The sequence below is a fragment of the Arvicola amphibius genome, chromosome 7, assembly GCF_903992535.2.
Source record: "Arvicola amphibius chromosome 7, mArvAmp1.2, whole genome shotgun sequence".
NCBI lineage: Eukaryota > Metazoa > Chordata > Mammalia > Rodentia > Cricetidae > Arvicola > Arvicola amphibius.
The window spans coordinates 46,582,918-46,595,032 of NC_052053.1; the positions used below are offsets into that span (position 1 = coordinate 46,582,918).

Consider the following 12,115-nt stretch of genomic DNA (forward strand, 5'->3'; position numbering starts at 1 on the left):
GGTGGTGCACACCTGTGATCTCGGCGCCTGGAGAGGTGGGTGAGAAGGGAAAGGGAATGGTGGGTCAGGGAGAAAGGAGAGAGAGGGAGAAAGAAGAAAGGAAGGGGCCTGGAGAGATGGCTCAGAGGTTAAGAGCACTGGCTGCTCTTCCTGGGGTCTTGAGTTCAATTCCCAGCAACCACATGGTGGCTCACAACCATCTGCAATAAAATCTGGTGTCGTCTTTTGGCCTGCAAGCATACATGCAGGCAGGACAGTTTGGGAGTGAGGCTTGCAGTACACCAAGAACCTTAAAGAGCATTGTCAGGACCATGACCTAATGAGGTTGGAGGCACAGCACACCCAAGGAGTAGGTAGGAGTGCACAGTCTTCCTATAGGGACCCAGCAGGGACAAAAGCCACTGGGCATAATTCAAGAATCCAGGCACCCTGTGTTCTGACCACTGCATTTCAGACTTCGGGGTGGGGGTTGTTGGCGGAGGAAGGCAAGCAAAGGCCACATACAGAAAAAAAGTATATAACTGTTCCACCAAGAAGAGAATCATGCTGTGGAAACGCTCCCATCACCATCCCCCCACCCCTGCAAAGCAACAGCTGTCTCCCTGCCTGCAAGAGGCCATCACAGTCCTACTGTGGGCTACTGACATTCCTTTGTAGGAGAGAGTAAGATGTGTCATTGGACCCTCGACTGAGTGTCCAGCCTCTCTCCAGTCATTTGCATGCAATTCTGTTCTAATTGCACATAGTCTTGGGTCAGGGTATATGGGCTAAGTGGAAGGCTAATTGAGGAAACTCCATGTATGTGGCTGCTTTGGGGTCACTGGCATTCCTGTCAGTAATTCCCCATCATGCACCCATGCTCCAGAAAGGAGCCCAATAAACCCTTTGGTCCCGGGGGTAAACTTTGATGGAATCCACTCTTGGTTTTGACACTGGGACCGTATGAGGACAGGGTAGATGTCATTTATGTCTTCCCTTCCCCATGCCTAGAAAAAAGTTCTCACAACTATGAATAGTGGTGAACCAGCGTTTGTTAGCCCGCACAGTGCCTGCGGCCCTGAGCAACTGGCTGTGGAGAGGCAAGTAAGGCAGAGGGGCTGCAGAAAGAAGAGTCTGAGTGGTCTCCAGCTCACCCCAAGGAAGCCTAACACCCACTGCCCAGAGGCCAGGCAGGCAGTGAGTGCATGAGGCTGGTTCCCTATGCACTCCTTCCTCGAGCAAGGGAACAGGCATCAGATTGAGGGTGCAGCAGCCCAGTGGGGAGAATGCTTGCCTAGCAAGCAGGAGACCTATGTTCCACCTCCCCGCACTACATGACACTAGGCATGGTGGTACTCATCTGTGCTGTGGCATGTTAGTTGAAGCTGTGTTACATTTGTTTATGCTGTGGAATGTTTGTCTAATGATGCAAAGATGTGTCGCACTCTTTTATGTTGCATTTGTTTAACCCTGTGAAGCTGAGTCACTGTGCCTGTCTAAAACAGGCCGGGCGGTGGTGGCACACTTGGGAGGCAGATGCAGGCAGATCTCTGTGAGTTCGAGGCCAGCCTCGTCTACAAGAGCTAGTTCCAGGACAGGCTCCAAAGCTACAGAGAAACCCTGTCTCGAAAAAACAAAAAAAACAAACAAAACAACAACAACAAAAAAAAACCCCAAAAAACAAAACAAAACAACAAAAATAAAACACCTGCTGAATGGCTAAAAAAGCTAGGCAGGAGAGTGATAGGCAGGCTGGCAGGCAGAGAGAATAAATAGGAGGAGAAATCTGGGACGAGAAGATTGAGGAGTAAAAGGAGGAGGGGAGGACTCCAGGGACTAGCCACCCAGCTACACAGCAAGCTATGGAATAAGAAGTAAGGAAAGAGCCGGGCGGTGGTGGCGCACGCCTTTAATCCCAGCACTCGGAGGGCAGAGGCAGGCGGATCTCTGAGTTTGAGGCCAGCCTGGTCTACAAGAGCTAGCTCCAGGACAGGCTCTAGAAACTACAGGGAAACCCTGTCTCGAAAAACAAAAACAACAACAAAAAAAAAAGTAAGGAAAGGTGGATAGAATAGAGAAAGATAAGCCCAGAGGCAAAAGGTAGATGGGATAATTTAAGAACGGCTTTCTAGAAACAAGCCAAGCTAAAGCTAGATGCTTATATAAGACTCTTGTGTGTTTATTTGGGAGCTGGGTAGCACTCATCCCAAAAGCCAAAGTAAAAAACAAACAAAAAAACCCACTACACACCTGTAGTCCCAACACTCAGGAGGTGGAGGCAGGAAGATCAGAAGTTCAAGGTTATTCTTGGCTACACTGTTGAGTTCAAGGTCAGCCTGCGACCACACAAGACCCAGTCTCGAGAGAAAGAGGTGCCAGCTCTGGCTCATGGTGGTAGCTGGAAACTGGGTTGTCTCCTACCCTGAGAGCCACAGAAGTGTCTTGGGTGTGTCTTTACTCCACATAGAACCTAAAGCTTCTCAGGGTTCACACGTGTGTGCAATCATAATTCTGATTTCACAACAAAGGGAGGGGGCACCGAGTGTGTTTCTGACCCTGAGTTTTAAGCTACTTGGTAGGTTTTTTTTTCTTTTTCTTTTGGTTTTTCGAGACAGGGTTTCTTGGTAGCTTTGGAGTCTGTCCTGGAACTAGCTCTTGTAGACCAGGCTGGCTTCGAACTCACAAAGATCCGCCTGCCTCTGCCTCCCAAGTGCTGGGATTAATACTCGGTAGGTTTCTAGAATCTCCACCCTCATTATGTCCACAGTTTCCATTGCTCCATGGCCACAGCGCCTTACGGTCAGTTTCTCAGGGTGGAAGTGTTACCCAAGCAGAGGAGCCGATCCACGGCACAGAACCCAGGCCGCTTGCTTTATTCCTCCTGGAGGTGTTAACTGGGTTGACATCAGGGGCTGTCACTCCATGAACGTGGGCCACTGGACCACTGTGGAGGCTCAGGGATTAGTAGCTGTCCTTGGCACACCCACGGCTCTGTGAGGCCTCTGTGCAGATGCAGATAGGAGCTGGAAATGGAGTGGCGGTCTGAACTCCTGGCACAGCGCCAGGCAGAGCACGGAGTTTTACTACCACGTTATCGACCTCCTTTATGGGACTCATGGACAACCAAGCCGTGGGGAGGTGACTGGTATGTGGCCAGCGCCAGCAGATGGAGGAGACAGGTTATCGTTGAATAAACCTGTATGACTCTTCACCACCCCACCGCCACGCCCACCCCATCGCCACGCTCACCCCACCGCCACGCCCTCCCCAGTGCCGCATGGGAACTTTGCTTTCCCTGCACTATTTTTGGAAACTAACAGGATTCTAGCAGGAGAGCGGGGCTGTGTGAGCAAAAGCGAACTAGGGGGATTTGTGGGGGTGGGGGGAAGGAGAGATTGATTTAGTTTTTAGATCTCTCAATATTTAGCCCAGGCGTTGAACCCCGAACAATCCTGTCTCCGCCTCCCCAGTGCTGGGATTATAGGTGTTCATTGTGCCACCCCTGTCCCCAAAGGAAATAACTATGTTTTGATGTTCATTGCATCCTTAGAGGCAAATGATCATCCTGGCTGTTTAACGTTTTGTGTAACGAGCGGCATGCTCCTTAGTTCACTGGGTTAGCTGGGTAGGACTAAGCTAAGAGGTCCCAGACACACCCCCAAGGGGGCTCTGCTGGCCTTTGCTGTGTGGAAGCACAATGTGGTTTGTGTGCCGATGGCTAAGCAGCCAGGTTGTGGAACAGGCGTTGGGGGAGGGCACTGTCAAGCATGAACTCGCAGAAGTGAAAATCAACTCACCAGCACCCTTGGCTGACTGAGGTACCAGGTCCTGTTTGGGGAAAATCTCCTCTTACCTGGCACCTGGAAGGCCAGCTTCTCCTCTCCACAAGCCATTTCTGTGCTGAGTTCTGCAGACCCAAGTAGGATTCCTTCCTGCAGGCAGGTGGAGATTGGTCTACCTAGGTGGGAGTGATAAAGTGAACCTCAGCACTGAAACGAGAGGATCAGGTACATATCGAGTTCACGGCCAGTCTGGGCCACACACGCAAACAACAGTTCACTTTTCTCAAAATGATAAGGGTCGTGGTAAAACTGGTGAAGTCCAGCCCATCTCCCTGGCTGCCTGCCTGGTCTCATAATGGCATCTTTTTTGTAATGTTACATTTTCTTTATGTAGTGTGTATATGTACATGTGTGTGCAGAGGTCACAAGGCAACTTGTGGGAGCCCATTTTCTCCTCCCATATGGGTTCCAGGAACTGAACTCAAGTTGCCAGGCTCAGTGGCAAGTGTCTTCACCAGCTGTGCCATCAGCAGCTGTGCCTTCACCAGCTGTGCCCTCACCAGCTGTGCCATCTCACTGCCCCTTTCTCTCTTATGTGTGGGGGTCACTTAGCATTTCATCAGAGAAAAAGGAGGGCAGTGTGGGGTTTCTGATGCCTCTTTTACTTGTTTTGGTAACTCAGACTTTGGGCCAAGGGAATGTGATTAGAATCTAAGCCTCCAGCCTCTGTTGGCCTCCTGGAGACCCTGGATGAACCAGCCAGCAGCTCCCAGATGCTTCCAATGGAGCCTTGTCTAGTGATCCGCAGTTGGAGCCAGGAGGAGATTGGGCAGTTCTGGGGGATGCCCCAGGGAACACCCACACTCTGGCTTCCCTTTGAGGAGCCAGGGAGGAAGGGAAGCACACATCACAGAGGCAGCGGTTCAGAGGGCAGCCAAGCTTCCCACAGGCCTTGCTAAGTGCACTTTGATAAGTCAGGAGAGCAGAAAGGGCTGGTGTTGTGCATAATGCAGGCTAGCCTTGCTGCATCGGGCCATGCTCCACTGCAGCTCGCCAGCTTCCCTGGGCTGCCTGGTTTCTCTGCTTCCCTTTCTTGCAGCTGTGACATCTGCTCAGTGCCTGTCCCTCCTATGATACCATGCCCCTTGCAGCTGTGCAGGCCCCCAGCTCTGTGCGGAGTGCCCTGAGCATACGGCCTTTTTGATGTGTGATAAAACAGAGCCGAGCCACGGGGGTACGGTGAGCTAAGGCATTGGAATATCAATTAACCTGCTCGGAACAAAGCTGGGGCTCCAGTGTGGAGCAGACAACTCACCGAGGTGTCAGGAAGATGGATAATGTATTCTAATTAGGGGTTGCCGGATATCTCTGCACCAGGCCACTCCTGGATGCCGGACCCGCAAACCTAGCGGAGCACAGTGGTGGCAAATGTCTCAGTGTCCCTGGCACGGCTGTCATCAGTCGGTGTGTCCTGACTGATTACTTCTTGCTTTGCCAAAAGTATTCTCGGCTCTGATTGCCATTCCCCCTGGTACGGGCGTCCATTTTGCAGCTGTGCTGGAAGCCTCTGTGAAAGTTGTGTGCTCTGGGGAAGAGGGCTGAGCCTGGGGACACTCACACAGAGGCCTCTGTCTAGCCACTGTCCCTCCAAAGGCCACTGATGTGGACCCACATGGACAGGTGTCCGTGACTGCCTGCCCTGTGGGACAAGGGGCTGCCAGTGATACCTTAGGAGCCTCCTCCCTTAGTTTCATCCTTCAAGTCAGAGCAGACCCAAAGGCCCCCTTCCTCTTCCTAAAGTCTCCAACCCCCACAGGAGGTCATCCTAAGCCCAGGAGTCAGGAGGTGTCCCTTGTTTTACTGCCTTTCCGTGGTCATTGGGAAACCGGCTTTGCTTGTGCGACGTGGATGAGCGCTGTTCTTGTGAATAGCTAGCCGCAAGGGCTTTGGACCCGGTGCTGAAATCTGCTGTGGACTCATGCTCAGGAAGGCAATATTAAAATCAGGTCTTTCCAGGAAGGCCTGCCTCTTCCACCTTCCAGAAGTGACTCAAACCTGCAGTCCCAGGACTTGGAACGCTGAGGCAGGAGGATTGCTGCAGCAGGCATGAGGCCAGCCTAGTCTACATACCAAGACCCTGTCTTTAAAACAAAGAAGGGGGGTCTCAAAACTGAATGACCAGCTCCTGTGTAGAGGAAGCAGGCAGGGCTCATGATTTCCACTCCCCACTCATCATAGGAGATGTGTGTATGTGTGTATGTGTGTGTGCATGTGTGCATGTGTGCATGTGTGCATGTGTGTATGTGTGCATGTGTGTATGTGTGCATGTGGGGGGGGGGGCGGGCGGGTGCATGCATGTGTGTGTTTAAGAGTTTAGCTGAAGTACCCAAGATGCTGGTCCTCTCCTCCCCATCAGAAAGGGAGGGATCGGGCTGCAGCCATGCCTCAGTCCCTGCAGATGCTCGCATCTGTAGGGCTTCCTCTTCCTCTTGCCTGCAATCCAGCACTTTGTTGCCTATAACAAGGACTTGAGGGATCCAAAGCTGTTAATTTTTTTCTCTCTTTTGCTTCATTAGTTCTGAAACCAAGGCTCTGTGGCAGTGTTTCCCTGTATAAAGAATTAATGAAAGCTTGCCTGGTTTCTTCAGTGTGCTTTAGGGTGTAAATTTGTTTAGGTTCTTATAAACCCTTCTGTGGAGGCGGCTGGCACCTGAATATTTCAATAGTGAGGAAGTGTGGGCCTGATAGTATGCATCTGCACATGTGTATGTGGGCCTGATAGTATGCACCTGCACACATGTGTGTGGGCCTGATAGTATGCACCTGCACACTGTGTGTGGGCCTGATAGTATGCACCTGCACACATGTGTGTGGATCTGATAGTATGCACCTGCACACGTGTGTGTGGGTCTGATAGTATGCACCTGCACACGTGTGTGTGGGTCTGATAGTATGCACCTGCACACGTGTGTGTGGGCCTGATAGTATGCACCTGCACACGTGTGTGTGGACCTGATAGTATGCACCTGCACACGTGTGTGTGGAAACCAGAGGTCAATGCCTGGTGTCATCTTCTTTTTATCTCAACCTTGTTTGTTTTTGAGACACGGTTTCTCTGTGTAGCCATGGCTGCCCTGGAACTCACTATGTAGACCAGGTTGGCCTCAAAGTCAGAGAAATGTCTGCCTTTGTCTCCAGAGTGCTGGACTGAAGGCATGCACCACCTTGCCTCGCTCCACCTTATTTTGAGATAGTCCCTCTCTGAACCTGGAACTTGCCATTTCCGTTAGCCCGCTGGCCAGCAAGTTCCCGAGGTCCTCTTATTTCTAGTTTCCCAGAGCTGGGGTTTTAGGCACACCACCACATCTGATTTTTTGTGTGTATCCTGGGGAATACAAATGTGGGCACCCATGTTTGTGCACCAAACACTACCCACTGGGCCATCTCCCCAGCCTCTGTGCATTTTTGATTCTAAGGAAAAATGCCCTTTGCCAGAACCTGCTCTCTGTAAGTCAGGGTAGGAGTTGTGGACTAACCCCCTCTGACCACAGAGACACTGAATCCTCAGGATGACTGGGAGGGGGGTCTCTGGCAAGAGGAGGGTTTCTATTGCCTCCCTTCACTGTGAAGTGGACTTGAAGCCATTTGCTTGTTTGTGCTCACTCTTAAAATTTTTACTTTATTGCTTTATCTGGGTGTCCAATCTAAAGGTGTAGATAGTGTATGTGTGTGTGTATGTGTGCGTGTGTATATGTGAGTATTATGTGTGCATGTGTATGTATGTGTATGTATGTGAATGTATGTGAATGTATATATGTGTGTATATGTGCCTGTGTGTGTGTTTGTAGGTATGAGTAGTGTGTATGTGTTTGTGTGTGCATGCATGTGTGTGTGTGCTAACTCTAGACTCTCTGGACTTGAAAAGACTCTAGCAACTGTTAAACGCAAAAATTGCTAAGGGACAAGAAAACAAACAGGAAGGGGAGTCATTGACTTCTGCCATAAACATCAATTGCTCATGAATTAATCTACACACCCAGTATTATTTCAGAATACTCAGAGCATCTATCTCAAGACAGCAAAAAGTGTTTTGATGCTCACCTGAAAGAATGCATTTTTAAAAAAGAAGAGAAAATATGTTCTGTTTAATATTAAAAAATTATAAAATTATAACTTTAAAGGTTAAATAAAAATAGGCTAGTAATCTACAGGTAGGAAGAGGTGACGGGCAAGGTCATGGCGGTCATGACAGCTTGAGAAGAGAAGTGTCAGCTAGGGAAGGGCTGTTCCAAGGTTGGGACAGCTGGGAGCCTTGAGGCAGCAAGTTAGATGTTAGCTTCATGTGTTCACAAAAGAAAACATTCTTCTATAAATCTTAAGTGTAAACACATGAGAGAACACAGTTTAAATATGAGTGAGTATTTACTCCCTTTCATGGTAGGAAAGGCCTCTTTATGCCTCCACAAACGCCAGAGTCCAAAGCAGGAGTGCAGGCACAGACTCAGCAACAACAAAACCAGCATGTTAAAAACAACACTGTATACACATGACAGCCACAGGCAAACCGTGGAAAATGTGGTGACAGTCTCTGCCTCAAATGGCTGTGGTAGTGTTTACAAAATGGGTTCACTTCTTAATATATAAATTAAGCAGTCCAGGGCTGTGTTATATTTTACTGGACAGGTTTTCTCCAGGGTAGTGTCCAGCATTGGGAACCATGCTGGGAATGGAGACAGGTGCTCTTCCATCAGACTTATAAACTGTGGTGTGATGGGGCTTGGGAGGTGGCCCAGCAATTAAGGGTGCAGCAGCTCTTCGGAAGGCCTGAGTTCTGTTCTGTAGCTCCAGCTCCAGGGAATCTGATGCTCTTTCTGGCACCACCATGCTTGGCTTTGCTCCTAGGGACCCCTTGTCTCAGCACTCCTGTATTCAACATACAGAAGGACTGTGTACCCAGACATGTTCACCAGAGTTATTTATGATGCTGTATTAGTCAGGACTTATGGAGTGAATCTCTCTCTATAGAAAAGGGATTTATTAGAATGACTTAGAGGCTGTGGTCCAGTTAATCCAACAATGGCTGCCTATGAATCGAAGATCCTGAAATCCAGTAGTAGTGCATTCTACACGGCTGGATGTCTCATCTGTTCTTCAGTAGATACTAGAATCCAGAAGAAGAGGAGGAGGAGGAGGAGGAGAAGGAGGAGAAGGAAGAGGAAGAGGACGAAGAAGAGGAGGAGGAGGAAGAGGAGGAGGAGGAGGAAGAGGAGGAGGAAGAAAAGAAGAAGAAGAAGAGGAAGGAGGAGGAGGAGGAGGAGGAAGAAGAAAAGAAGAGGAAGAAGGAGGAGGAGGAGGAGAAGGAAAAGGAGAAGTAGGAGGAGGAGGAGGAGGAGGAGGAAGAGGAGGAGGAGGAGGAAGAGGAGGAGGAGGAGGAGGGGGAGGAAGAAAAGAAGAAGAAGAAGAAGAAGAAGAAGAAGAAGAAGAAGAAGAAGAAAAGAAAAGAAGAAGAAGAAGAAAGAAGAAGGCGCTAATGCCAGTGAAGGAATGGACTTGCTAAGAAGGTCAAGAGCAAGCCGGCAGAGAGAGAGGGAGGTGTAGCTGAAAGGGGGCTTGCTTCTTCCATGACCTTATATAGGCTTCCAACAGAAGGTATGGCCAGATTAAAGGTGTGTCAAAAACCAGAATTAAAGGTGTGTCTTCCTACCTCAAAGATCTTCTGGCTCCGAAGACGAGTCAGCAGCCGCAACGGGTGATGAGGTTTTCAGGCATGCTTCTTTGTTTAAAAGGTCCCAGCACCCTTTATTTTTTTATTTTTTTTATTTTTTTTTATTTTTTTTGGTTTTTCGAGACAGGGTTTCCCTGTAGTTTCTAGAGCCTGTCCTGGAACTAGCTCTTGTAGACCAGGCTGGCCTCAAACTCAGAGATCCACCTGCCTCTGCCTCCCGAGTGCTGGGATTAAAGGCGTGCGCCACCACCACCCGGCCATCCCAGCCCCCTTTAGACCTTCTAAAATATAATCTAAAATAGCGAGGAGCAGCTCAGGGGGTAAAGGTGCGTATTGCTGTCAACACGGATGACCTGAGTTCTACCTACACGGGAGAAGGAAAGAACTAACTCTTGAAAATTGCCTTCTGACCTCCACATGTGTGCTGTGGCAAGTACACACCTACACACACACACACACACACACACACACACACCCCTACATGCACATATACACACCTCCCACCCATTCACACATGCACTAAATAAATAAATAAATAAATAAATAAATAAATAAATAAATGTATGTAAAAGAATTAGTAATGAACCCCTCCATGCTCTCTCTCTAGGGCTGGATCCTGGATGGCATCCCTGAGAGGCGGGAGCAGGCGCTTATGATCCAGACTGTGGGACTGGCGCCCAGGCACGTCAGTGAGTAGAGCCCCAGCTGCCCCGAGCATGCAATATGAATATGAACCTGCTCTTTAACATTGGCTCCCTCCCACCCTCTCCCCTGGGCCCAGTCATTGCCCATGGGAGGGCTTCAAGGGCCTGGAATCCAGAAAGAAAAAAGACACATTAGGTAAAACCTAGCTTCAGCCACAAAGCTAACTGTGTTGAGAGCTTGTCATGTAGAAAAGCAGGGAATCTCCATGCTGTGGGCCTCTTTAGAAAACCAAGGGAAAGGTAGTGGGGACAAATCACAGAAAAAGTCTACACGGTGATTTCCCACAATGAAAACTGCTGACCAGTAACATGTTCCACCGTGGGCTGTCTTTGGGATGGTTTAGTGCTGTCTAGGACATGGGTGACATGGGGGGTGGGTTGAATGTCATCACACAGCAGAGGTCCCGAGGTTCAGATGTGTGGCCCCTGAACCCTGCACACCTGGTTTGTTCCTTTCTTCTCTGCCCAGTTGTGCTTAACGCTCCAGACACAGTCTTGATCGAGAGAAACATGGGGAAGCGGATTGACCCCAACACTGGAGGTATGATGGCCCCACCCTCACCCCGAGGGATTTAAGAACAGTAAAGGGCTCCCCATCCCACCCTCTGCTCCAGGACCCCAGGGGGCCACATGGAAGCCCCAATAGGCAAGAAAAGAGGGACATCGTGGGTGAAAGGCAGAGTCTTGTTTTCAGGGAACCGGACTCTCTGGGTTGACTGTGTCCAGGAGTCTGGACTCTAAAGAGCTTGCCTTGAGTCTCGGAACCACGCCCTGGGGACATGGTACAGGGGGCTGGTGTTGTTCCTGGGAAGCTGTGTGCCCCACACTGCTTGCTCCGAGTGTGGAGGAATGCGGCACATGAGTTTCCTGAGAAAACCGTCCTGTGCCACAAACGGGATCTAAAATGGCCACATTGTTGGGGTTGGAAACAAGGGGAAGGCACCTACCTCTCTTGGGTTTGGTTTTCTCTGGACTTGGGGTAAAAGCTTGAATTGCTCTGAGGATGAATTGAGTATGTAGGCCCATCTCAGGGCCTAGTGCAAAGTCAGCACTCAGGAATCTGTGGCTGCCCTTAGTCCTGGGCTGAGGGGTACCGCTGTCCTTTTCCTTGAGATGAGCCGTCATATAGTCTAGGTCGGCCTTGTGCTTCCTGCCTCCATTATAAGTGGCCTAAGAATAGAGAGCCTCTTGAGGGTTCCCACATTTGGAATGTCCTGGAGGGAGGAGAATGGCATACCAGTCATAGGTCTGAGAAAGTTGTCATGACTCCACCAAGTATGTAAATGCCACAAGCCACCACACGTGGTCTATGAGGTGCTGGGAATTGAACCCAGGACCTTGTGCATTTGAGGGAAGCACTCTACCAACCCATCTATCCCCAGCCCATCATTGTCTTTTTATTGTTGCGACTAGCGGCTGATGTTATTCGTGCATTGTTGTATGTAAGAGCCTTGATGGCTGGGGATGGTGAGTCACATGCCCTGGCAATGAGACAGGCAGTGCAGCAGAGCCCGCGGCAGCCCTGGGTGGATACTCCAACCCCGTGCTTCTCCCTGTGCAGAGATCTACCACACCACCTTCGACTGGCCCCCCGAGCCTGAAATACAGAACCGGCTGATAGAGCCAGAAGGCATCTCGGAGATAGAGACCGCAAAGAGGCTGCTAGAATACCACAGAAACATCATCAGGATTCTTCCTTCCTACCCCAAAATCCTGAAAACCATCAGCGCGGACCAGCCATGTGTGGACGTTTTCTACCAGGGTAAAGGCAGGCTGCCCCACATCGAACCACACAAGGGCTGGGGTCCCTCTGACCACCTGACCACCCTGCTCATCCCACTACCCCTCAGACTGGCAGCAGCAGCAGCTGGGATGTGTGGGGACCCTGAGTGACAGGGACCCCTGGGTGTGACTCTATCCCCAGC

At 50.1% G+C, this 12,115-nt stretch overlaps 1 protein-coding gene across 2 annotated transcripts in view; it reads left to right on the forward strand.

The window, feature by feature from the left end:
- Ak8 (adenylate kinase 8) overlaps positions 1 to 12,115 on the forward strand; it is a 121,875-nt gene that overhangs the window by 27,479 nt on the left and 82,281 nt on the right. For both annotated transcript variants that reach the window (XM_038337621.1, XM_038337622.1), the window contains 3 exons: positions 10,094 to 10,175; positions 10,660 to 10,731; positions 11,752 to 11,952. In XM_038337621.1, coding sequence (XP_038193549.1) covers positions 10,094 to 10,175; positions 10,660 to 10,731; positions 11,752 to 11,952 — 355 coding nt within the window. The remainder of the gene's footprint in view (positions 1 to 10,093; positions 10,176 to 10,659; positions 10,732 to 11,751; positions 11,953 to 12,115) is intronic.